A 25,546-nucleotide genomic window follows, 5' to 3' on the forward strand; every position below is an offset into this window, starting at 1 on the left:
TAGGGGTAGGAGGAAGATGCTACCCTTATGTCTGTTTTGGCTGTTTCTTCTCCCTGGGAAGATTCCTTCCTCCTCCCCTACAGGGAGTTTTGGGCCCGATGCTCATACATTGGGAGGGAAGTTCTGCCTCATGTCTACCTGAGACGGTTGTGGTGTAGTGGAAAAAACCCCAACTGGGAGTCCTTAGACTTGGGGTTAGCGATGGGGAACTTCTGCTGCTGACTAGCTCTGGTGTCCTGAGGACATGGCTTAATCTCCCTGAGCCTCAGTTTCCCCATCTGTAGCGTACTTGATAGTCCTCGTCTCCTGGCCACGCCATAAGGATCTAATAGACGGGGGTGGTGCGAGACACACGAAACACAGCAGACATCCAGGGAACACTTTTTAAACATCCTCACCAACTGCCAACTCCGATACGTAGGGTATGGAAGGAGGCGTGGTGTACAGTCCCAGCCTGCCTCTGAAGGAGTGAACCTGGTGTCTAGGGGTGTCAGACGTAGCAAGAAATGCTGCTTTCCTTTCGGCTCAGGGACCCCCTCTAGCCACCCTTCCCTTAAGGAGGAGTCCCCCAGAATGACAGAGGTTCATGTGGACTCAGGAGACAGTGGACACAGTATTTAGCCCAGGGGAGTGAGCAGAGGCCCAGAGATGGTGTGGGGCTGGCTGGAGGCAAAGCTGAACCAGGCTTGCTCCTGAGGGGTATCCAGCGGGACCCTCAGGCTGGGTCTCCCAGGCTGGGGTCTGGTCTGCCTTGATGCCAGCCCCTTCTGGCCCTTGTCCCACAGTCTCTTGGAGGTCCTGGTTGGCTCTGACACTCTGGGGAGGGCTGAAGAGAATTCTGAAGGTGGGGCCCCCTGGCAGAGGCATGAGGGTAGCTAGCAGTTCAGTGTCTGGAGGGGGTCTGGCCAGGGCTGCCCTGAGCGCTGCATTCTGGTCACACAGCCTGGATGCCAGAATGTCCACTGAGCCGTGAAGGAAGTGCTGGCAGGACAACAGAGTTGCGTGGAATGCGCTGGGCATCCCGGGCACTGGGGTAGGCTCTGCAGACGTGGTGGTGGTGGCCTGACTAGGGGCAGCAGGGACAGCTCTCAGGCATGCGTGCCTACCCCTGACAGCACTTTCCCGTGGCCACCAGCAGAGCCCAGAGGGGCCACCTTCTTGTTAGTCTGATGGAGTGGGTGTGGGATACTCCTTGAAGTGAATTCCACATTTACTCCATGGATAGAAAGTTGTTGTCATTGTGTGTCTGCGGGTGGACGCAGTGGCAGGAAAGTGTGACTGGAACTGTTGCTGACCTGAGAATTAATCACAGAGATCCCTGTACATTCACAACTCTTGGTTCTTGAAAACTCTTTTTTATTATTAATATGAAGTAATACATGATTATGCAAGAAATATAGTGACATTCTCTCTCTATAGAATTTAAACATACTGCTAAACAGAAGCTTCTCTTTCTTCCCCATCCCACTCTTCTCCTGAGAGGGAGTTTCAAAGCTTGGCAGGATGGAAACAACCACAAAACATGATAAATTTCAAAAAACAGAACAGCATGGCAGGTCCAAATACTCATAACAATAAATATGAATGTGTTAAAATAATCTATTAAAAGATAAATGCTCTCAGGCCAGGTGTGGTGGCTTACGCCTGTAATCCCAGCACTTTGGGAGGCTGAGGTGGACGGATCACCTGAGGTCAGGAGTTCGAGACCAGCCTGACCAACATGGTGAAACCCCATCTCTACTAAAAGTACAAAAATTAGCTGGGCATGGCTGCAGGCGCATACAGTCCCAGGTACTCAGGAGGCTGAGGCAGGAAAATCACTTGAACCCGGGAGGCAGAGGTTGCAGTGAGCCGAGATCGTGCCACTGCACTCCAGCCTGGGCAACAGAGTGAGACTCTGTCTTCAGAAAAAAAAAAAAAAAAAAAAAGATAAACGCTCTCAGATTTTGTCTTTATACATGCTAATCTAGAAGAGATATAACTTAACAAAATTATGGAGAAAGGTTGAAACTAAAGGGAATGGGGAAAAGACATAGTAGTCAATGCTAAAGAAAAAGAAAGCAAAAGGAGCAATATTAATATGAAGTAATAAAATTCCAGGCAAAAAAGCAGGAACCAAGAGGTTCAGAGCAAACTTTTTCTATAAAAAGGATAGTAGACACTTTAGGCTTTGCAGGGCACACAGTCTCTGTTGCAACAATCCAGCTCTGCCACTGTAGCCTGAGAACATCTATAGATAATACATAAAACAATGAGTATGCCTACGTTCCAACAAAACTTGGTAAAAACAACTGGCAGGCCAAATTTCTCTTTTGCTGATTCCCTTATTTATATCAAAGCCAAAACAATCTGTAAGGTATAATAGTCAAAAATCTTTGTACACCTGATAACATGTCTTTGAAATACCTAAATCAAAAATGGACAGAAATAAGAGAATTTGATAAAGCCCCAGAAAAAGTGGGGCTTTATAATCATGCTTTCGGAAGTGCACAGACCTATTGGACAGAGAGAGAGAGAGAAATACTCATGAACAACATAGCAAACTGTTTTTGTTTCAATGGCTTTTGGGGTACAAGTAGTTTTTGGTCACATGGATGAATTCTGTAGTGGTGAATTCTGATATTTTAGTACACCTGTCACCTGAGCAATGTACACTGTGCCCGATATGTATGGGTACTTGGGTTGGTTCCATATCTTTGTGACTATGGGTGACTATGGATTGCGGCACAGTAAACTTGATGATCTACATATGTATATGTTTATAGATGCTCGTCCCACTGTACTTTGCTGGATTTTCGTTTACTCCTTTTATTTTTTAAACTAGAGTGGTCTGTCTTACCTCTAAATAGGCTTCAGAAATAAAGACCAGGAACAAAAGCTCTGAATCTTCACTGCTTTGTACAATCCTAGAGTTTGCACTTGTAGAACCCACCTGTCTTCTAGTATTATTTACCTCCATTTGTCGGTGCCACGTGGGATCCTGAGATCCAGAGGTAGTGTAAGCAGGGTCCCTGCCCTCTGTTGGGGTGTGCATACCTGAGACTGGGATCTGGGAACTGGTTCTCCTTGCCCAATACAGGTGCTTACTCCTGACCAGATAGTCAGGGCCCTGCGTGGTCTGGTCCCCAGGCGGCCTCTGCAGACTCTTCACTAGCCCTTATGCCGTTCTGCAATCTGGTCAAACGAGACCTTTCTGGCCTTGTCTTCTGCCTGTGTGCCTCTGCCTATGCCGTTCCCCACACCTGGAATGCCGCCTTTCCTCCCCATCCCTCGCACCCTCCCCGCCACTGCACTCAGCCTTCAAATCTCTAATGGTTAACCTTCCTTTTCTCGACGGATGTGATGTCTCTCTATTCCTTGCCTCGCTGCCCCTCATTATAATGCTCTTTTGCGGTCACACCCTTTCTTCCTGTTGGACTTGGAGCTTTGCAGGCAGAGATGTGTCTCAGTCTCCTGGTGCCCCATGCAGAGCAGTGCCCGTCATGGCTGCTAGGCGGTGCCTGAAATCCAGAGAAGGGAAGGAAGGCAGCATGAGGGGAAGACTCCCTGCATGCCAGAGCGGAACCGTCAGAATACCGTACCACCGGTGTGACTTTGAAAATTGAGAACATCCACATTGTAGGGTTATTGTGAGAACTAGGTGTGCCTGGCACATGGCGGGCTCGAAGGACTTGTCAGTGATTAGTACTTTAGTTCCCTTCCAGTGATTCATCCTCATGGCTGCTCCTGATCTTATGTCACAGTTGGGAAACCTGAGGCCCAGAGAAACTGAGGCATTCACCCCAGACACACAGCTAGGAAGCGGCAGAGCTAGGATTTGAACTGAGGTCGTTGATTCCAAATCCCACAGGGAGGTGCACACTGTCCCAAGGGCCTGTCCTCAAACACACCCAGACACACTAGTCAGGGCCATCCGCGACGGCTCCAGAGTGTCGCCTTCCCGGCCAGTCTCCCAGGCCTGGCGCTGGGACCAACCACGTCCGTCTTATGCTAGGAAGTTGACTTGGTTTGGTCTCCTTCCTGCCCTTGTCATCCCTCCCTGGAGGAAGCTAACTCCCTCCCCACCATGCCAGGCTGTTGAACCTTCCTCTCGAGGGATCATGATATATCAGAGTCAGAAAAGGGGCCTCCTAAATCTCGTTAAAAACATAGGTTCCCGAGCTCCACCCAGGACCCATGAATCAGAATCTCCAGGGGCGGGGCCTGGGAGTCTGGACACCAGGGCAGGAGAAACACTGCCTCTTTTAACCCTTATATTTTTCAGTTGAGGAAGCTGGAACTCAGAGGGGCGTCTGCATTGCCACGAGGTCCAGTGAGCCTGAGAGCCGGGAAAACCCCTCTCTGGGCTCTTACCTGGTCTGTGGCTTCTGTCACTTCCTAGCACTGTCCCTGTCCCTCCTGCCCCACCCCCAGCCTCAGAATCTCTAGCAGCCCCGTACAATGGAAGGGGTTGCAAACGGGCGTGCAGAGGCTTTCTGGAAACCAAGCTGTGCTCTCAGACTTCCTGTGTCTTACAATGTTATCTTCAGAATAGGAAACTTTGCCCCATTTTTGCAACGCACATCCTTTGCCTGAGAGTTGGTGGTGGTGCTGGCCAGCCAGGGCGGGTCACTTCGCAGGCCCAGGCGGGGAGTTGTTCCGACAGCCATGCGAGGAAGGACTCTCTCCCTTCTACCCACAAGAACAAATAAACAGACCATTTTGCAAAAATAATTCATGTTGGCTGGACTCACCAGGATTATTTGTCTCTGTTCCTTGGGTCTGGTGGTATCTAGGATGGGGGGCCTTCCTCCGAGGCAGCAGCCCTAGCTGTAAGGCCCTACCTTCCTGGATGACCTTGGATGAGTGATCTCTGCGCTCTGGGCCTCAGTTCCCTCTTCTGTAAAGGGAGGAGGTCAGGCTGAATGATCTCTGGCCCAGACATTCCCAAGGAATCCTTTAGATTTCCCTGGCTTCCTCCACATTTCTTTGAAATACGCACACCCTTGCTGCTGGACAGTACATTCCACAGCACCCTGTACTTTTCAGAGCTTTTACCAGCCCAAGGGTGGCATGCCCACCTCACCCCATGACAGTCACATGGCCCACTGGGGTGGTGTGCGGATTCCCCAGACGCCAGAGTCCATTTTGAATCGAGAGCAAGGAAGTGGCGCTCAGAACTCCCAGGCTGGGGCGTCTTCAGGCTTATAGTCAGCTCAGCCCTAGGCGACTGCTCACCTCCTGCAGGCCAGCAGCAAAGAATGTTTGTGTTCTTCTTCCAGTCTGAGGGAGGGCTATTTTGATGTGAGAGAAAAAAATAATGCGTGTAGAGCCCACTAAAGAACTTGGAACTGACCAGAAGGAAGGAATGATGTTTACAAAAACAAGAGTCTCCCTGATTTCCTTGAACTCCCCCGTTATTTTCTCCTCACTTCCACCTCCAGTGCCTCCCTCGCCGCAGCATCCGTCCTCCTTCCGGTATGCCTGCGTGGGTGCATCCTTGCACACAGTAGGCGCCTAGCAAGCGTGTGAGAGGGACCCTGTCTCCCAAGGAAATGCCTCTCTGGCATCTCAGTGGCACTTCTGCTGGCTGAAACCCAAACCCACAATGAGTGGTTCTTGAAAACATTCTACCCACTCTTTCCCCTCAGGGAATTTGCTTCCAGGGTTTCTGGGTGGAGCTCCCTGTGTTCAAGGCCAGGGCAGCCCTCTGTGGTGGGGTGGGAGCACTGCCTGGAGGGGGCACTTTGGGGGAGGTAGAGGTGGTCAGACTCCAGCAAGAAGGACCTGCCGGGAAGTGGTTCTTGCTGGGTCTTCACAAATAAGTGAGTTGGTTAGAGTAAACACCATGAGGGGAAAGAGGGCTGAACTCAGTGGATGCTCAGATTCCAGACATAGAGATAAAGAATCCCTGCCATCAAACTGTACCGTTAAGGGTCAGCTTCAGAACCCATGGTGTCTGTGGCAGAATGTCCGTCTGGTGGCAGGATGCTTGCACAGTGCCAAGCCCCAACTGTAGTATTTTTATTGGTCTTACAATAGCAATTTTTGAAGCCCAAGGGGAAGATGCAGAGGAGTTGGTAGGGGGAGAGAGAAAAAGGAGTTCACTAATACACCTGGCTTCCCTGTCCCAAAGGAGGAGTCGTCCCCAAAGGACACAGAGGAGAGGTCCCTGCCAGTCTTGGGATCCCCTTCTGAGGCTGCTTCCTTCACCCAGTGGGTGCAGTCAGGGTCTTGTTGAGCCAGAAGATGTCCAAAGTGCCCTCAAGGCAAGCAGCAGCAGGGACCCGTTGCACAGCGGGCTCAGTGAGATGTGCTGAGCCCCTCCAGAACTAGGAGTCGGAAGGTGGAGGGGAAAGAGCAATCTTCAGTCTGGTGGCCAGGCCTGACTCCCTGCCCAAGGTCAGCGTGCCACTTGGAGAGGGGCTCTGCATTCCTCAGGGGTCCTCAGGCTGGTGGGCTGCAGGGTAGCACCAGGACAGGGGCACCCTGGGGAGACTGGCGGCTCTGGGTCTCCCTGGCATGGCTCCAGCCCCCACGTGCCCAGAGACACAGGCAGTTGCTCCTGACTTGGTGCCCTTCGGGACTGGCCCAGCCGGAACCTGCCATTCTCTCGTCAGTGCCGCCTCCCCGACTTGGCAGGGCCATCTCCTTGAACTGGAGCAGCCCTCGGTATTTCCAGCTTGGCCCCCTGCCCACCTCTCTGGGGCCTCGAAGTCTGTCCCTCTCAGGCCAGGACCGACGCACTCTCTCCGCGCTTTGGCTTCACAGCCTTGCCCGGGGCCTCTTCCTGCCACTCCGTACTCCCCAGCTTATCTGGGGCCCCTCATGTCTGTCTTCCCCAAGGCTGAAAATGCTGCTTCCTCCCAGGGAGAGAACCTGGGGCCCAGCTAATGTGTAAATCACCAAGGAAGCCACAAACGGGCTGTCCTTGGTTCACCTACTGCAGTTGACGCCTGAGGGGTTTCCACACAGGGGTGGGGCCCACCCTGCCCGTTTGGAAAAGCCCGAGTTGGCACAGCCCCCCTGGCCAAATGCCCTAGGCAACGCTGCTTCTCGAAGATGGGCATGGAGATAACTGGGTGGCGTGTTGGCATGCCAGAGCCAAGGGCTGCCACTCCTTCCTGGGTGGCCACTGACTACCAGAGCAGGGCTGAGGCGCCTCGGCCATCCACTGGACTTCCTTTCCAGATACACAGAGAAAGAACACTGACAGCTCAGGGGCTCCTCACCAGTTTAGGCTGACTGGGTGGTGGGTAATTGGAAAGGATACTGTCTAAGAAATCAGGTTTTGTGATTTCCAAATACTGTAGACCGTGATACTAACTGGATAATGTTTCCCGTCAGAGGTCATGCAGAGATGTGCTTTCGAGAGCAGATAAGAGCGATTTGTAATTGGTATGCCAGTTGTTTATACAGTGCTAATAGGATAAACAGTTCTCCTGAACCTTATTTATATTTTGCATTTGTTTATCAAAACTTTTTTTTTTTTTTTTTACTTCGACCCAGCTGCTTTCGGAATTATTACAAACTCTGGATTTATGAGTCCTAATTAATGGTACTTTATTGTATGCGCACAGTAATTTATCTTGGTGGGATGCGTGCTTTATCCGAAAGCCTCAGTATTTAGGGAAGGGAAGCCAAGAGACAAAAGCGTCCCTTCCTCCCTAGAGTATATGAAGATATGGGGCCAAGTCATCTGTCTTGTCACATCAAAAGCAGATATAACATGGAATGCAGAAAGCATGAGATTTAAAGATCTTTCCTAGACTATATATCCTAAGGTGCTGAGTCCTTGGAGTTCACAGTTGACAGCTCGGTGGATTCTGTGGGTAAGGTTGACATACTGGAAGCTGTGTATAGACCCAGAGGAGGGAGATGACCAAAAGGATACTAGGATACTTGATGGCATTTACCACGTAAGTGTTTGTCCTTGTTATGATAGGTTGTTTCTATCATTTTTGTCCTTCTCTGATCTCACGGCTTCATTTTGTCTTCCATCCAGCTCCATCCAGCTAGCAGCAAAGGTTCAGCATTGTTGCTGACATCAAGTACCCATTCTAACTTGTAACTTAAAAGAAGGAAAGACCTTTGTTACTTTTAGGAATTAAAGACCCTGCTCAGATTCCGCCCCTGGGTTTCACCGCCATAGGGCTCCATTTCACACCAAGTCTGGTCCCCTTGTTTCTCGGGGTGTTTGTCCATGCAGCGACCTCCCGAAAACTTGACCCAGCGAAGAGGGGTCACACTTTCATCCTCTCCCCCTGAAGATGCTTGAATGACTTTAATAAGGCTGAGTTGCAGCCCTCACCCCTGCTATCTATCCCCACTACCCCGGTCGCCTGGCGCTTTCCTTCATCCAGCGAGGAGAAAGCGAGTGGATGAGGTGAGAAGCAGCACCAGCTGTGGCTCAGGCTCAGGACTTTTTTTTTTTTTTTTTTTTTTGAGATAGAGTCTGGCCCTGTCCCCCCAGGCTGGAGTGCAGTGGCGCGATCTTGGCTCATTGCAGCCTCCGCCTCCTGGGTTCAAGTGATTCTCCTGCCTCAGCCTCCCAAGTAACTGAGACTACAGGCGCCCGCCACCACGCCCGGCTAGTTTTTGTATTTTTAGTAGAGACGGGGTTTCACCATGTTTGCCAGGATGGTCTCTATTTCCTGACCTCGTGATCTGCCTACCTCAGCCTCCCAAAATGTTGGGATTACAGGTGTGAGCCACCGTGCCTGGCCAGGACTGCTTCTTAACTTTTAAGTCTTGGTGTCTCCCTTTCCAGCAAGTAAGAATTGCCAGAGGGGAGGGCTCATTGATTTCACTGATTACTCCCTTCCTACACAAACACACAGACTGCTGGCTTACTTGGTCAGGGAACATCTACCCATTTCACAGACAAGAGAAACCGAGGCGCATCATGGCTTTATGATGATGGGGGCATGCAGGTTGGATTGGTGCTATGGGATGAAGTCAGGAAAGGCGACTTCTGGATATTCAGGTTTTCTGCTGTTATTTTTAACTCTGATGTTAGGCATTCTTTCTTGCAGCAGTGGCCACAAGACAGGACTGGGATGTTGTGCGACACTTGATGTAACTCAAAAGGCCCGGCCTGCAAGTTCCCTACTGAGGAGGAAGTGGTTAGGTGGCCAGGAATGCAACCTGCGCCTCCCAGATTAATTAATAATTGAGAGCTGGCCCCCAGCCAGACGGAGCTGAGAGAGATACAGTGAACAAAGAGTGGTTAACTACAGTGGGGGAAGGAAAATTTGACTTTGCCTGTGGCTAAAAGGGAAATTCACAATGGCCATGATTTATGGGCTGAATTACTCAGGATCCTCCTTAGTGGGCATGTGCTCTAGGAATGCAGACGCTGGCGGCCTGCAGGGCCATTTGTGCCCATGGGGAAGGGAGGTGGAAGGGATGGGGGGCAGGGGGCAGGCGCCAGCCTCGTGGAGGAGGCACAAGTCACACCCGTGGGAGGTGTCAGGGAGAGGGACTGTGCTGACTGCCTGTTGGAACTAGGTACAGGCTAGAAGTTGAGCAGTGTCCAGGATGCACTCTGTGAAGAGAAATGGCAGGAAGAATGGCTGCGGGGTCTGGCTGCCCTGGGTTCGGATTGGGGCTTGTCAGCTGTGTGACTTAGGCTGGGGGCTTAACCTCCCTGAGCCTTCATTTCCTCCTCTGTAAAGTGATACCTGCCTCCTAGGATTGTTGTCAGCATTAAATGAGATGGGATATGTGGACACAGATGCTCAGTAGCCACTGGATTCCCATAGGAGACCCAGCGAGAACAGAGGGTGTCTGCAGCAACCTAAATAGGGTCCCTGTTAGCGAATCTCTGCCAATGTTTGCTGGGCCCATGTATGTAAGTTGCCTGCTGGGTAGACCCCAGCAAGGCTTCCCTGTGATTCAGGAAAGGCACCCCCTCCTCCCACCTATCACACAGGTCTCTGTAGCTGCAAACAGCCCGCTGGAGGGGGAAACAGTTCTAGAAGGCACTTGGGCATTGCCATCATTGAGTTCAGCCCAGCGTCTCCATGGGACTCAGGTCTTTTCTAGAAGAAATCCAGAATGATGAACTGGATCATGGAAAACATGGCATGCCGATCTTCACTGAAAAGTTAACCTTGGCAATAGAAGACCAAATAGAAGCCGGTTGACAGTTGTGATCACGGCCCTCATGTTATTGCTGTGTTGGTGTTAGTCATGCAGTGTGTGCTCTTATCCAGACACAGGCTAAAGAATTACTCTGAGAAATATGAAACTCTTACTGAGCTAATGACTCAACTTCTTCAAGATGCTGGGCGGGAGGCAGTGGCATTGGAAGGAGCATCTGATCCTGCTTCGTCATGCACCTTGTGGGCCGCGGGGTAGTCACCAAACCTCTGAGCTTTATATTCCGTAAGCGAAAACAAGGTCATTTATGAATGGGCTTGCAGAATCGGGAAACCTTCCACAGTTCAAAAGAACATCCCACCATCACCATCAATGAGGATAGAACCGCCCTTTTGGCATGGGCTGTGGGAGCCAAGCTTGGCCTCCTTCTACCTTGGAAACCAGTCTTGGACTTGGGGTAGAGGTGTGGGTCCTGGGGTCTCTGTGGGGCTATGTCTGCCTGTTAGTCTGGTGGGATGGATATACTAGTTGACTCTCTCCCTCCTCTGCACCTTTCACCCCTGATCAAACAAGCCAGCTCTTTCCTGGCAGCTTGGGAGCTTGGGCATGGATGCGTCAAGCAGCTTCAACTTGCCTGCATAGTAGCACAGCCACAGAGAATAGACGGGTGGCCATGGCAGAGCCGTGTACTTCTGCCAAGCCAGTAGGGCATTTTGCAACATTTTTGTTGAGAATGCTTAAGTCTCATGTTCCTGCATTCTCTACAGCAAATGTTAGTATTTAATTGTGGATTAATAATCTCTCCAGTCAATATTAGCTTTTTGTTAATTATAAAGCATTCCTGCTTGTTCCAGAAACACGCAAGAATGACCGAGGCAATCCTCACTTTAAGAAAATTCAGTATATATAGGTCTCTGTGTTCACCAAAGAGGTGTGGATCCTGTATTTTTGTATAATAAAAGGCTATTTTAAAGGAAAGGATTTAATGCAAGAATTATTATCTAATGTCCCACCTTTGTACTTTTAATTTTGTAGTGATTATCCCAAGCTGCATCTTTTTTTTTTTTTTTTTTTTTTTTTCTGGAGACAGGGTCTTGCTCTGTTTCCCAAGCTGGAGTGCAGTGGTGCAACCATGGCTCACTGCAGCCTCGGCTTCCAGGGCTCAAGCCATCCTCCCACCTCAGCCTCCAGAGTAACTGGGACTCCAGGTACATGCCACCATGCCTGGATAATTTTTAATTTTTTTGTAGAGATGGGGACTTGCTATGTTGCCAGGGCACATCTCAAACTCCTGGGCTCAAGCGATCCTCTCACCTTGGCCTCCCACAGTGCTGGGATTACAGGCATGAGCCACCGTATCCAGCCTACATCTTTAGTGTAAATAGAGGCAGGTATATTTGACTTGCAAAGGTCACCTGATTCTGTCTAGTTGGTAAATAACAACAAAATAGTGTTAGATGAAGCTTACATTTGAGAGCTTCACAAATAAGGAAACCAGCTTCTCCACCCATTCTTTGGCTCTTCCAGTCAAAGCCATGCTCCCTGTTCCATTTACCTTCATAGACTTAACAAGCCAGAGAAATTAAATCCACCCCCATGGCCAGGTAAGATGACTTGTAGGCTTTAGGTGATTTGATGTGATTTTATTTCATTTTATTTCGAGCCACTGAAACAATCCTCACACATAGTGAGCTCATTTGTCATTTTGTTAACCAGGCTGCATCAGGAGGATCAGCAAATGGGGACACTGGTTCTCCTCGCCTACCTAACATACTGACCTCTGAGCATCAGTAGTACCATCTGTTAAATGGGAACAGTGTTGCCACAGTGCCTTTTTCAAACCTGGGGCTGGGTTTGAAAGGAGGCAGACGACTTTCCAAAAGCCCTTCCAGCCTTTGAGTTTTTATATTCAGCTCCCCATTGCTGAGAGCACCTCTGTTAGGCCACATAGTACCAGGTCCTCGGGGAGGAGAGGGGAGATCAAGCCAGCTGAATCCCAGGCCAGCCTGCTGGTAGATGAGTTGGATGGAGACACGTACCCTTCTGTTGACAGCATAAATTTGAGTGTCACAGAAGAGGGGTGTGTAATTGAGACCCAGGGGCTGAGGAAGGCTTTCCAAAGGAAGTGACAGTGGTGTCTGGATGGTTAAGCAAGTTTCTGACAAGTATTAGGGAATGGAGAAAGAAACTCATGGTCACCGAGTGCCGGGTACTGTTGTCAGGCTCTTCTCGAAAACCCCTTAACCCCTGTGAGTTAGGTAATCACCTAGAGGAAACCAGCCCCTGGCAGCACTGACTCCATGGGTGTTCGATGTGTGGGGTAACGCAGGGCTCCTGCTCAGAAGAGGTCTCTGCTTAACTGAATGCTGTGCTCTCACCATCTTGAAAATCTTCATAAGTTTGGAACAAGGGGCCCTGCATTTTCATTTTTCACTGGGCCCTCACAAGTAGACAGCTGGTCCTGGTTCTCAGAGATGTGGTCACCTGCCCACGGTAACATAGCCGTGAAGATTTGCACGAGTTCACCTCTCCATCATCTGTGGTCTCAGGAAGCATTCCAGATCAAGAGAGTGGATGGATGAAATGCACACTGGGTGGGGTGTTCAAAGCCCAGGGAGCTAAGTGGCCAAGGATTTGAGGGGGCTGGGCTGTGGGTACCTTACCTGGTTACCCCCTGGGACAGTTCTACACCAGTGTGGGTGCCTGTTCCTGAGAGCTGAGACAGGCTAATTGAGGACAATTTTTAGGTACTTTGCTTTTATGGCTTTATATTAGTTAGGTCCAAGAAGAAGTCTAAGGCAGGAGGGTTGCCAATAAAACACATTGTATATGGGGAATAAAAGACAATTAAAGGTGCCTCAAGTTCTGTCAGCTCTGGGAACCTGCAAGATGGAGAATGTGCCAAAAGAAGGGCTTTTTTTTTTTTTTTTTTTGAGACGGAGTCTTGCTCTGTTGCCCAGGATGCGATGGCGCAATCTCGGCTCACTACAACCTCCACGTCCTGGGTTAAAGCTATTCTCCTGCCTCAGCCTCCCGAGTAGCTAGGATTACAGGTGCCCGCCACCACGCCCAGCTAAGTTTTGTAGTTTTAGTAGAGACAGGGTTTCACCATGTTGGCCAGGCTGGTCTCGAACTCCTGACCTCAGGCAATCTACCTGCCTTGGCCTCCCAAAGTGCTGGGATTACAGACCTGAGCTACCGCGGCCAGCCAAGAAGGGCTTTCTTGAAGCCTACCATCATCTGCTACAAACCAGCATCCCTGCACCTCTGATGCACGCCCAGGCTGTCCCTATCTGAACCCCAAAGGGCCAATCTGTGATCTCAGATTAACCAGGGACTTCAGGGTTAGGTTCAGTTGGTGAACTTGGGCATTTAATGCCTGAGATGAGAACTCAGGCCCAGCCTGATGTGAGAACAACAGCCCTGAAGGGTGGTGCAGGCCCTGGTTTATAGGTGAACCCAGCAGTTTGGCCATAAGCAGTGCAGACCCATAGGCTGGGAGGATTTGGGGGCCCCTTCCCATCTCACAACTGCCACCTGGGGACTGAGGTACCAGCTTCATTGTCTTGCACACTGTTATTTTAGAACCTTTCCAGGGGCAATAATGAAAGCAAGGCTTTCCCACCCCAGGTGGTCTCTGAGTAAGAAAACAAACAAACACACTCCAGAGTCTGACTTTATGATAAAACAAAAGAGGACTTGGAATGGGAGCAAAGTTCAGAGGCTTTGTTGCAGAAACTGGTTCCTTCTCAAAACGTGGGCTGATTTTATAATCTGCTTGTCTTGCCCTGGCTCTCCCTTTCCACCCTCGTTCCCTCCAGGACACAGGGAACCAGAGTTCCCCCACCTGGGCTCCTTTCCTCCCCAAGGGCCTGAGGGGTTTCCCTGCCTTGCTTGCCAGGTGGTCTTTTCCTTTTCAGGCTTGAGTAGCTGGGGTTTCTTTTAAGAGGGCAGCACCACTGTTTCTGGCACAGAGTCTGAGGGATGAGTCCTCTGATGGAGGAGATAGCTCTACCACCAACCCCCATGTGGCTCTTCAAAGCTATAGCTGCCTGCAGAGAGTGTAGTGAAGGGAGCTTGTACCACAGAGCCCCGGGACCTGCAGAGAAAAGCCATGCTGTCTGGGCCCAGGGAACCCGGAGCAGTCTTAGCGGGTGGGAGACGATCTCTTCGGCAGGGCCAGACGGGTGAGCTGCAGGTGGAGGGCAGGTAGAGGCATGCTGATGGGAGTGGGTCCCCTTGCCCCTTGGAGTGGTAAGGCCTAATAGCTCCTGGAGAAACGGCCTGTGGAGGAGACACTGAGCAGGCCTGTATATTAGGACCTGGGTGAAAAAAAAAGCTTGTTTTGTGTCAGGGTTGCAAGATGAGTTCATCTGTTCAGGATTTGTTTGAATACTGCAAGAGATAAAAGAATGGAAACCTTACCCATCACAGCCCAGGCCACCACTTTGTTCTTCCAGAGAGGTGGGGCCAAGCAGGCTGCAGTCAGGGCGCCGAGGCCTTTCTGCAGAGAAAAGCCTGCAGAAAACCCTTGGCCTCAAGAAGGCTGGGTACAGCCCAGCCAGGTGGCCACGGACCGTCAGGATACCCCAGATCACTCCTAAACCCCTCCTGCGACTGGGGGACTCTGAGGACCACCCAGGAGAGCTAAGGGAGCATATGAGGCAGCACCAAGGAGGGCCCAGAGGAGAGACGGTGGGCTCAGGGTCAGGCCAGTCGATCGGGATTCCTGCGCTGCACTCTGACTTTGGGTCTGTCCTGAGGATTGGGATGATTCTGCCTCCTGGACTTGCACAGTTCAAAAAGGATCATGAATGAAGCATGTAGAGCGCCTCCCACTCCCCAGGGACTAGCCAGGGGTAGCAGCCCTTGCCCAAGATCAATTTTTATGATTGTAGCCCATCTACAAAATACTCATTTTTGTGTATTAGAGGGGTAGAATGTTTGAGTGTGGGGGAGAAACTACACTTAAAAGCCAAAAAGTGTGTTTCCAGGGCTGCATAGGGGGCCAGCAATAGCTGTTAGGGTGTGATATTTGAAAAGCCCACCGCCCTCTTAGGAAGGTGGGCAGCATGTCGTGGGGCAGTGTTGTTAGCACTGTCACCTCCGAGGACCCCTCTTCTTGTCCAGTCTTTGCAGAACCCCCACATGATGGCTTGGAGTGGACGTGGCTAGCTTCTTATAGCATGGTCTCTGTGCCATTGCCCTGACGTCCTCTAGGATTTTGCGGCCCACAGGTTGCAACCACAGGAGTGATGCAGAGTCCACATCTCTAAGTTTAGATAGATGGAAGCTCAAATCCCAATTCTGCAGCTTCGTCGCTGAGAAGTTGGGGTATGTTTCCGGACTTTCAGGCCTCAGCTCTCTCATCTTAAGATGGGAGAATTAACATATGTTGAGGTAGTGCATTTAAAGGGTTTCAGACACTGCCTGGTATTTGGTAAAGGTTTCTTAAATGTGAGCTAGTGTATTATATTATTATCATGACTATTATTATTTCCCCCTTGATTCTCAACTCCACTGGCACATATTATGTTTGCAGGTGTTACTACTGAATACGAATGCCCTTATGAACTATACAGGCTGAGTCACTCTGTCATATAATTTAGATATATATGTAGATAAGGCTGCATGGTAGTAATAATATTAGTAAGCATAATAGCTGTTAACTTATGCAATGCCTATTTTGAGCCAGGCATTATCTGACACACTTGAAATTAATCCCAACACCCTGATGAAGTAACCATTGATTGCATCCCTGTGTTACAGGTTAGGAAACTGAGGCCTAGAAGGGTGAAGTCACTCACCCAAGATTTCACAGCTCTGAGTGGCAGAGCTGGGATTCACATGCAGGCACCTTTGCTCCCTGGTCCATGCTTTTAACCCTATGCAGGAGACCTCCTGGTCCCAGCTGTGTCACTCATTTCCACTGTGACCTTGGCAAGTCACTTTACCTCTCTGAGCCTGTTTTTGCGCCTTGGCCATGTGGACGGCATGTTCCTCAGGCTCCCTCCTCCTGGTTCTGTCATGCTGCCCTCCTGTTCCCATCACACTCCCTGTCTTAGGGGCATCCCTCCACCCGCAGCCGACTAGCTGAGCGGCTGTCTGGAGGGTGGTGGCCAGTGTAGAGACCAGCCGCCAAAAGAGCCCCTGAGGTGGGCCCTGTGCAGGCAGGCTGCAGTGGTGGCCAGACCGCCCGTGATGTAATGACCGATTAGGAACTTCCCCTTGGAAGCCCGGCTTCCTCTAGGAGCCAAAGGTGCTGGAGCTGAGGTGGGGGGTGGGGAGGGGTGGGTGGGAGCGAATAAGAGGAAACTCCTGTCAGCTGGGCCCAGCTTTTGGAAAGAGTTCAGCAGAGAGGCTCGTTCTAAGCTGTTGACCATTAACATGGCCCTGTGCACATTCCTTCTCTGCTTTTACTGCCGGAGCCCAGTGGATAAAGAACTGGTCTTCCCCTCCTTTCACAAAGAAAAGAAAAAGAGCCTCTAATTAATGCTGCATCTCGAGACTTGCTGCAAAACCTGAAGCCATTTCTGCAGCTTAAAACGACAAAGGAGAGTTAAGTGGAAACTCCTTTTTCCCTCTAAGTTTGATAACAAAAACTACTTATCTAATGGGCAAACAAGGCTTTAAAAGGGGTGTTAGGTTAACCAGATGCAGGGCCACGTAATTACTCCCAGGCCTGGGAGCCACAGATGAAAAGCTGCCGGTTGGACTGGAACTTGAAGCCACAGGCATGACATGGGACAGAAGAAAGGAGTTTTCCAGGACGGCAGGAGGCCTCAGTGCAGCCCTGTGCAAAGCAGATTGGAAAAGCCAGCCCCGGGCCCCTCTTCAGCTCTGCCATCAACTTGCTGGGTGACCCTGGGCAAGTCACGTAACCTCTCTGGGCCTCTGAGACTTTTGAGTATCTCTTCTTCGCTCTCGATAGGGTCTGGGCCTGTCTGCCCTTGTTTCAGGCCTATCAACGAGGTGCTGAGCAGGCCCTTTCCATCTAGCCCTGGGAGAGCCAGGGAGGTTGCTATGGCCCAGGTGTGTGTGAAGCAGAGCAAAGACTTGGAAGGGGAAGGAGTAGGGACCACCTGCTCCCCTGCTGACCCAGACCCTTGAAGACCCAGAGGACTCGGGCTGAGCCTCTCATGAAGGCCCTGAACCTTTGAGTCTAAGCTGGGCACAACACTGGTTCCTTTAGGGGATGGCTGAGTCTGAGGCAGTCTGGTCAAAAGGAAAGGGGGAAGCAGGAAGAAAGCAGGCTGAAGTTTATGCTCAGGCTCTTGGAGCTTGCAGCCCACGGGGGAGCACACAGGAACGTTCCTGCCTTTTGTTTTGACAGAAAACTGCTGATTCGAAGAAGCTAAAGGCTTTTCTTGGGATTTCAGCACTCCCCGCCTCCCTCAGACTGCAGTCAGCTCCCTTGGTGCCCCTGCACCCCCACAAAATTACATGTTGGGCTCGCAGCACCCTCCCTGGGCAGAGAGGCGTAGAGGAAAGAATGCCAGCCGTCGGAGGGGCGGATTTCTGTGCAGGGGAGAAGGCCTATTGTTGGGACCAGTCACCTCCTCCTCCTCGGCGCAGACAGCCACCACCCTCTGGTGGCAGGAATGTGGTTGCCACCGGGAGGATAAAGGGCTTGTCCCCTGGGCCACTGTGGAGCCCTGCTGGGGCCACTCTAGGACAGCTACAGGACATTGCCACTTTCTTCTTTTTAATTTTTTTCAAGGTCTCATACCTAAAATGAAATCCACGGTTCTTTAAGTATACAGGTTGTGTCTTTTTACAGCACAGATGCCCAAGTTCCCATGGTTCCAATCAAGAAATCAGACATTTCCATCATGCTGGAAAGTTCTCTTGTGCCTCTTCCCAGCTGTCTCCCTTTCCCCAGGGGTAACCACTGTTCTGATCTATTTTATTTTATTTTTTGAGATGGAGTTTCGCTCTTGTTGCCCAGGCTAGAGTGCACAATCTTGTCTCACTGCAGTGTCCGCCTCCCAGGTTCCAGCTATTCTTCTGCCTCAGCCTCCCAAATAGTTGGGATTAAGGCGCCCGCCACCACACCCGGCTGATTTTTTTTGTATTTTTAATAGAGACGGGGTTTTGCTATGTTGGCCAGGCTGGTCTCGAACTCCTGACCTCAGGTGATCCACCCGCCTCAGCCTCCCAAGTGCTGAGATTACAGGCGTGAGCCACCATGCCTGGCCACACATTGCTGTAGATTAGTTTGCCTTCTCGAGAGTTATGTCTCGGTGGAAATACGCCATGAACCTTCTGTGTCTGGCCTCTCACGCTCAATGGGATGCCCTTCAGATTCATGCACCTTGTTGCGGGTGTCAGTAGCTTGTTCCTTTTCCCTGGTGAGTAGTGTCTCATTGGCTGGATGTTCCTAGTTTTTGTTTATTGGTTTTCTGTTGATAGATATCTGAGCTGGTTTCTGGGTTTGGGTGGTTAGGACTAGAGCTGCTAGTCCTAGGGACATTAACTAAATCACGGAAATTTAGAGCTGGGGAGAGAGTAATGATCTCATTGTTCGGAGGGGAAGACTGAGGCCAGAGGAGGGAGATGACCTGCTGGATCAGGGCCAGGAGGCAGGACTCCTCCCAGGCTAGTGCCACTCTGCCAGATCCATCCCAGACACAGCGCCTCTCCTCCTCCCCCGGAACCCTCCCAGCAGGACCCAGAGTCTGGCTGGGAACTAGGCCAGGCCCTGAGCAGGGGGTAGTGAGCGGGCGTTTCGGTCAGAACTCGGTCATCTTTGATGTTGTTCACTCGGGTCTGACTCCCCGGTATTTATTTGCAATTAAAGAGTTGGTTCCTAATTAGGCTGATGGCCGTGGGAGATGGCAGTACCACAGCCTAGGAGCCACGAGGAGAAAAAGATCCTTCTATAAGAGACTGTCCCCTCACCTGAGTGGCAGCCCAGGCTTGTGACTGAGAGGCACGGGGTGAAGGGGCTGTGCAGCTGTGGGAAGTACAGAGTAGGGACCATGGGTTAGGGGGTACCTACCTTCTCACTCATGGTGTCGCAGAGAGCGTGTCAGCTTGTGTTGGACACACTGCATGAAATCTGAGTGCACATATGTGTGTGAGAGAATGGAGCCACAGCAGGGCTCATTCTAGACATTCAGACATGCATTGCTTCATTCTTCCATTCCTTCACTCACTGGGCACCTCTTTCGCTGCAGGTACCAGGCTAGGGGCCAACCCCTAACATTTGCAAAGTGCTTTGCAGTTTGCAAAGGGCCTTGTCCACAGTCCTATTGAGACCTTCCATGGCGGCGACCCTGGGCCATGACCCCCAACCCCACTAAAGACCCCTGGCCTCTGAAGGGTAAGGCCAGCACTGGAGCCCCTAAACAAGGCAGCTCCTTCCTTCTGCACCCACTTGATTTTGCCGGAGTGTCTAGAAAATTCAGAGATGGACAGTGTGTGAGTGGGACACTTGATTATTCAATCAGTCTTTTTGCAAATACAGTGACGGAGTCTTGGAGACATTCAGCAGTTTATCGATGACCACATATCCAGTCAGTGGTGGCAGCCTTAGGACAGTCTCACTGTGAAACTTTGTGGACCGTGCAGCATGGGTTAGAGTAGAATTCTGGGCTCTCAAGTTCTGGCCCTAGGTCTGCCACCCACTGCTGTGTGTCCTTGGGCAAGTCCCTCGACGCCTCCCAGGATGCTGTCTTTGGGGCACCAGATTATTGGACTCCATTAGTGGTCCCAACAGGCTAGTCTCAAGACTAAGTTTTCATTGGTCCATGGTGAAAGAAATAAAAATAAGTTAGAAAATAAGTCTGTACATGGCAAAATAAAGCAGTGGTAGGCTGGGTGCAATGGCTCATGCCTGTAATTCCAACACTCTGGGAGACAGACAGGCAGATTGCTTGAGCCCAGGAATTTGAGACCAGCCTGGGTAACACAGCAAAACCCGGTGGTGTGTGCCTATAATGCCAGCTACTTGGGAAGTTGAGGTGGGAGAATCGCTTGAGCCTGGGAGGTCGAGGCTGCAGTGAGCCGAGACTGCGCCACTGCTGTACCCCAGCCTAAGTGACAGAGTGAGACTGTTTCTCAAACAGAAACAAAAATGAAGCAGTAGTCGCCCTGTGTCATTCCCAACTCCCCTGTTAAAAAAAAAAGTGTTGGTTTGTGGAAGGCTGAAGTGTTGGGTCTCACTGGATAAGATAATGTCAGTGGATACTCAAGCTCTGACGCCCCGGGACTGAGAGCTGAGTGGGGACAGGGAGGCTGAGAGTGGCTGGCTTACCCTCTGGATCAGACAAGAGACCCCAGTTTTTGCCCACCACCCTTCCGTGCCCTAGGTCCTGAACCCAACAGCCCACCAGCTGGGTTCAGGATTCCCTGTGGGGTGGGGGGTGGGGGCAATGTCCAGGCACTGGGACATATTTTATTTTCTGCCCCTTTCCCTTTTATGAGGTTGGTGCAAAAATAATTGAGGCAGGAGGGTCACTTGAGCCCAGGAGTTTAATCCCAGCCTGGGCAACAAAGCAAGACCTCATCTCTACAACAGAGCTTTTGAAAATTAGCTGGGCACGAGGGTGTACATCTGTGGTCCCCGCTACTCAGGAAGCTGAGACAGGAGGATTGCTTGAGCCCAAGGAAGATATGCAGCCTTGGGAGAGATGGAGACCCACCCCACCCCTTCCCAATCAGAATGTAGACCAACTTGGGGGCACTGACCAGGAGCGCAGACGCCTGTTAAGGACAGAGGAGGGGCTGCAGTTCAGGTGCCCCAGGAAGGAGAGGTCAAAGAGGGCTTCCTGGAGGTGGCGGTCTGTCTCCCTGGATTTGGGAGACATGGCCAGGAGCGCAGGCCTGATGAGGTGTAACCCAGTCTGTTCAACCAAGGAAGCTGCAGGGGATGGGGCCTGGCTCAAGCCCTGGGTGTCCCTTAGCTGGATGGCTGGGGGCAGGCAAGGCCTGAGGGCGGCTCTGTGGATTCATCCCCAGTCACAGGGTACCATAACACGAACTGGGGCTAGCCTGAGGACATGGGTTTTGAGCGGGGAAATGGGGTGAGTTTGGCCTGGCTGGGGTTGGGGGAACTGAGAGGAGGGGAATAGGAAGTCCCACCTATCCTTGAATTGAAAAACTTCCTTTTCTTTTCTTTTTTGTTTTTCTTTTTGTTTGAGACAGGGTCTCACTCTGTCACGCAGACTGGAATGCAGTAGCACAATGATAGTTCCCGTAGCTTCAAACTCTTGGGCTCGAGCAATACTCCTGTCTCAGCTTCCCGAGTAGCTGGGACTGCAGATGTACACCATCATGCCCAGCTAATTTTTAAACGTTTTTTGTAGAGATGAGGTTTTGCTTTGTCGCCCATGCTGGGCTTAAACTCCTGGGCTCAAGTGAGCCTCCTGCCTCAGCCTCCCAGAGTTCCCAGCCAGAAACCTTTTGGAAGCTGGGAAAGAGAAAGTCGCTCCCCCCGCCCCCTGCGCCCCTGCCCTTCCCCAGCTAGACTCTGCCTGTTTCCATGGGTCGGGTAGAGTGGCTGGGCAGCTGTCTCAGAGCCTTGTCTGTGAAGAGGTGCAGCAGTGACCCCTCCCTCAGTGAGACAGTAAATGGAGTCCTCCAAGAGTGGGGATAGTGACGCCTCAGCTTGTAAACAATCACCTCTAGGACTCATGGACCATGAGAGCAGTCATGCTTACAGATAGGGAAACTGAGGCCTAGGGAGGGAGTGGGACTTGCTCAGTGTGCAGGTTTTAGGAAGGAGCCAGGGCAGAACTCTGTCTGGAGTGTGGAGAAGAGCTCCCGTCTATAGAGTGTGGCCTGGCACCAAGGCGGCCCCAGCATTCACTGGTGTGTACCCTGGGCCTCAGTTTCCTCACCTGTGGAATGGGCTGCTAGCAGAGGTGAAATGAGGCTGTTGTGAAGAAGGGGCCCAGCTCACAGAAGGCACTCATGCATGCCGTTGCCCATCCTGTCTCCCAGCATACTCCAGGCATCACTTTTTTGCATCCCCACCTTGCTGTGCCTGACACAGTCATGGAATTCTTGTTGGTTGGTGGGCAGTGTGGGTGCTGGAGTTTCATGGCCAGGCTAGCACGGTGCTGCTTTTCTGGCCCTTGGGGGCTCCCAGACCCATGCTAGATAGATGGCTGGGGAGAGGGGGACTGGAGTGGAGTGACTGGAGCTCAGAGTTGGCTCTCCCAGCTGCCTATCTGCTGGGACTGGCCTAGTGCCTGAACCTAATGACCTCCCAAGGGCTTGGGCTGTCTCTGTCACTATTGCCCACTGGCTAAGGGCAGTTCAGTCGAGGGCAGTAGAACCTCTTCCTCCTCTCCTGACCATCAGCTGGAAGCATCAGAGGCCTCCCTGGAGACTCTGAGGCAAAATGATCCAAGCTGTGGGCTGGTGTGAGGACTTGGATTACCCCCCAGCAGACTTGGGGACCTGGGTCTGGGACTCAGTGCCAGGCACAGGGCAAGGGGCACACTCACGAAGCCTGTGCCCAGCCAAAAGCCACAGCAGAGCAGTCAGCCTTCAGGAGGCCCCTGAGGCAGACGGCCTCCTGCCAGGTGGCTGGGCGGGCCTCCCAATGTGTAAGGGGATGTCAGGGGCCCTGCCACCCTGTTCTTCTGGGGCTTCTAGGCAGGGGAAAGACCAAGGCAAAGGCAGCCAGAGCTGGCCTCACGCAGGCTCCCAGGTGAAGCTGTTAGAAGTGTTGTCCTCTGGGATTTGGTTGGACTTTGATCAGTTTTCCTCAGAAAAACAGCCATGAAACACCTTGCTTTGCTCTGTCAGGCCTCCAGCAGAACACCTGCCTCTGCACAGGCCCAGGCCAGGGACCTGTGTGGAAGCAGGCATGGCAGGCAAATCATGTCACCTCACTGGGCAGTTACAGGTGCCTGCCTGCTTCTCAGAGCTGTGAGCTCCAAGGAAAGGCCAGATGTCAGAATCTGAGAAGCTGGCCACATGAGAGCACGGAGCACCCTGGTCTGTGTTGGTCTGAACTTTGGTCTCAGAAAATTGTTAAACTCCTCTAGACACACAGATGGCCCGAGTCAGAGTGTGACAAGGGATTTCAGTAACACCTTAGCTACCCCTTTGCTATACAGTGAGGAAACTGAGGCCCAGAGAGGAGCAGCACACACCTTCGATTGCTGGGCAGCTCCAGACCCCTTAAGGAGCCATTTTCTTTGTCATTTAGGGACCCTCAGCTCCTCCGCCATGCAGAAGTGGCTGCAGTTCTGGTGAAAACCTGCATTTCCTGCCAAGAAAGCCAACTCAAGCGGGCGGTACCAGGAGGCTAAGACAGGCAGAGAGCAGTTGGGCAGTCATATTTATAACAAAGTCACCACAGGAATCCTGCTGCTCCAGGCCAGATGGGATCCTGGGGGCAACTCCCCCCACCCCCAGCCCACCTCCCTGTGCTTGAGTCCTCTGATGTGGTGATGTCAACTGCCCCCCCATCCACCAATAGCCTAACCCTACTCTGTCAGGTTGAGACTTGGACTAGTGGGTTCATATCCTGGCAGGGTGCCCTCCTCTGTAGAAGGAGGAGAAGGTGGCGCCCTTGCAGAGTGATCATGAGGACCAAGTGAGTCCTGTGTGCTGTGAAGAGTAAGAAGCACAGTGCTCCACTCCTGGTCCGTGATGGGTGCTCCACAGTCAGTCCCTCCTTTGGGGGCCTGCAGGCAGCTGTCTGTCTCTCCTGCTAGCATGAAGAGGCAGGGGCCGGGTATGCAGGGTTCATGTCTGTGCTTCCACAGCACCTAGCACACAACAGGTGCTCTCTGGCTTGCACTCCGTGGCTCATAACCTTTGTTTTCTCCTTTGTGTGAGTGTGTGTGTGTGTGTGAAAGAGATGTCCTGTTGTGTGCTATATTTCCTGAGGACAACCTGGCACACAGTCGGTGCCCACATGACTGCTGAGTGCTGGAAACCTTACCCAGCTCCCACTGTGCAGACAGCAGAGCCCACCTCCGCTCCCCGGTGCCTCCCACCTCCCCACCCCGAATAACGCGGCGGTCCCTTTGCTTGTCCCGCAGACGCCAGCATGTCTCCAGACGCCACCAAGCCGAGCCACTGGTGCAGCGTGGCGTACTGGGAGCACCGGACGCGCGTGGGCCGCCTCTACGCGGTGTACGACCAGGCCGTCAGCATCTTCTACGACCTACCTCAGGGCAGCGGCTTCTGCCTGGGCCAGCTCAACCTGGAGCAGCGCAGCGAGTCGGTGCGGCGAACGCGCAGCAAGATCGGCTTCGGCATCCTGCTCAGCAAGGAGCCGGATGGCGTGTGGGCCTACAACCGCGGCGAGCACCCCATCTTCGTCAACTCCCCGACGCTGGACGCGCCCGGCGGCCGCGCCCTGGTCGTGCGCAAGGTGCCGCCCGGCTACTCCATCAAGGTGTTCGACTTCGAGCGCTCGGGCCTGCAGCATGCGCCGGAGCCCGACGCCGCCGACGGCCCCTACGACCCCAACAGCGTCCGCATCAGCTTCGCCAAGGGTTGGGGGCCCTGCTACTCCCGGCAGTTCATCACCTCCTGCCCCTGCTGGCTGGAGATCCTCCTCAACAACCCCAGATAGTGGCGGGCCCGGCGGAGGGGTGGGTGGGAGGCCGCGGCCGCCGCCACCTGCCGGCTTCGAGAGGGGCCGATGCCCAGAGACACAGCCCCCACGGACAAAATCCCCCAGATATCATCTACCTAGATTTAATATAAAGTTTTATATATTATATGGAAATATATATTATACTTGTAATTATGGAGTCATTTTTACAATGTAATTATTTATGTATGGTGCAATGTGTGTATATGGACAAAACAAAGACGCACTTTGGCTTATAATTCTTTCAATACAGATATATTTTCTTTCTCTTCCTCCTTCCTCTTCTTTACTTTTATATATATATATATATATAGATATATATATAAAGAAAATGATACAGCAGAGCTAGGTGGAAAAGCCTGGGTTTGGTGTATGGTTTTTGAGATATTAATGCCCAGTCAAAAAGCTAATACCAGTCACTCGATAATAAAGTATTCGCATTATAGTTTTTTTTAAACTGTCTTCTTTTTACGAAGAGGGGCAGGTAAGGCTTCAGCGGATTTCTGACCCATAGTGTACCCTGAAACTTGACTTGAGTTTTCATGTTTTATTGGATAAAGATAGAACGAATTGAAAAGGGAGGAAAGTCACATTTACTCTTAAGTAAACCAGAGAAGGTTCTGTTGTTCCTTCCTGCCCATGGCTATGGTGTGTCCATTGGATAGGGATGGCGGTGAGGAAAGGGAAAATATACTGGCCATTTATCCTGAACAAGCTTTTCCAGTCTCATGGAGGAGGTTCATGCCCTAGCCTAGAAGGGCCCAGGTCTATGCCTCCCATCTTTGAGCTATGAGCAAGCTAAAAGAAGACACTATTTCTCACCATTTTGTGGAAATGGCCTGGGGAACAAAGACTGAAATGGGCCTTAAGCCCACCTGCTACCTTGCAGAACCATCT

General features: G+C 51.6%; 1 protein-coding gene across 1 annotated transcript in view; it reads left to right on the forward strand.

Moving 5' to 3' along the window:
• SMAD6 (SMAD family member 6) overlaps positions 1–25,094 on the forward strand; it is an 80,789-nt gene extending 55,695 nt beyond the window's left edge. The window contains exon 4 of the mRNA XM_008016164.3: positions 24,090–25,094. Within this exon, the coding sequence (XP_008014355.1) occupies positions 24,090–24,628 (539 nt within the window). The 3' untranslated portion in view covers positions 24,629–25,094. The remainder of the gene's footprint in view (positions 1–24,089) is intronic.
• The last annotated feature ends 452 nt before the right edge of the window (positions 25,095–25,546 follow it).

Source organism: Chlorocebus sabaeus, chromosome 26 (genome assembly GCF_047675955.1).
Source record: "Chlorocebus sabaeus isolate Y175 chromosome 26, mChlSab1.0.hap1, whole genome shotgun sequence".
Taxonomy (NCBI): domain Eukaryota; kingdom Metazoa; phylum Chordata; class Mammalia; order Primates; family Cercopithecidae; genus Chlorocebus; species Chlorocebus sabaeus.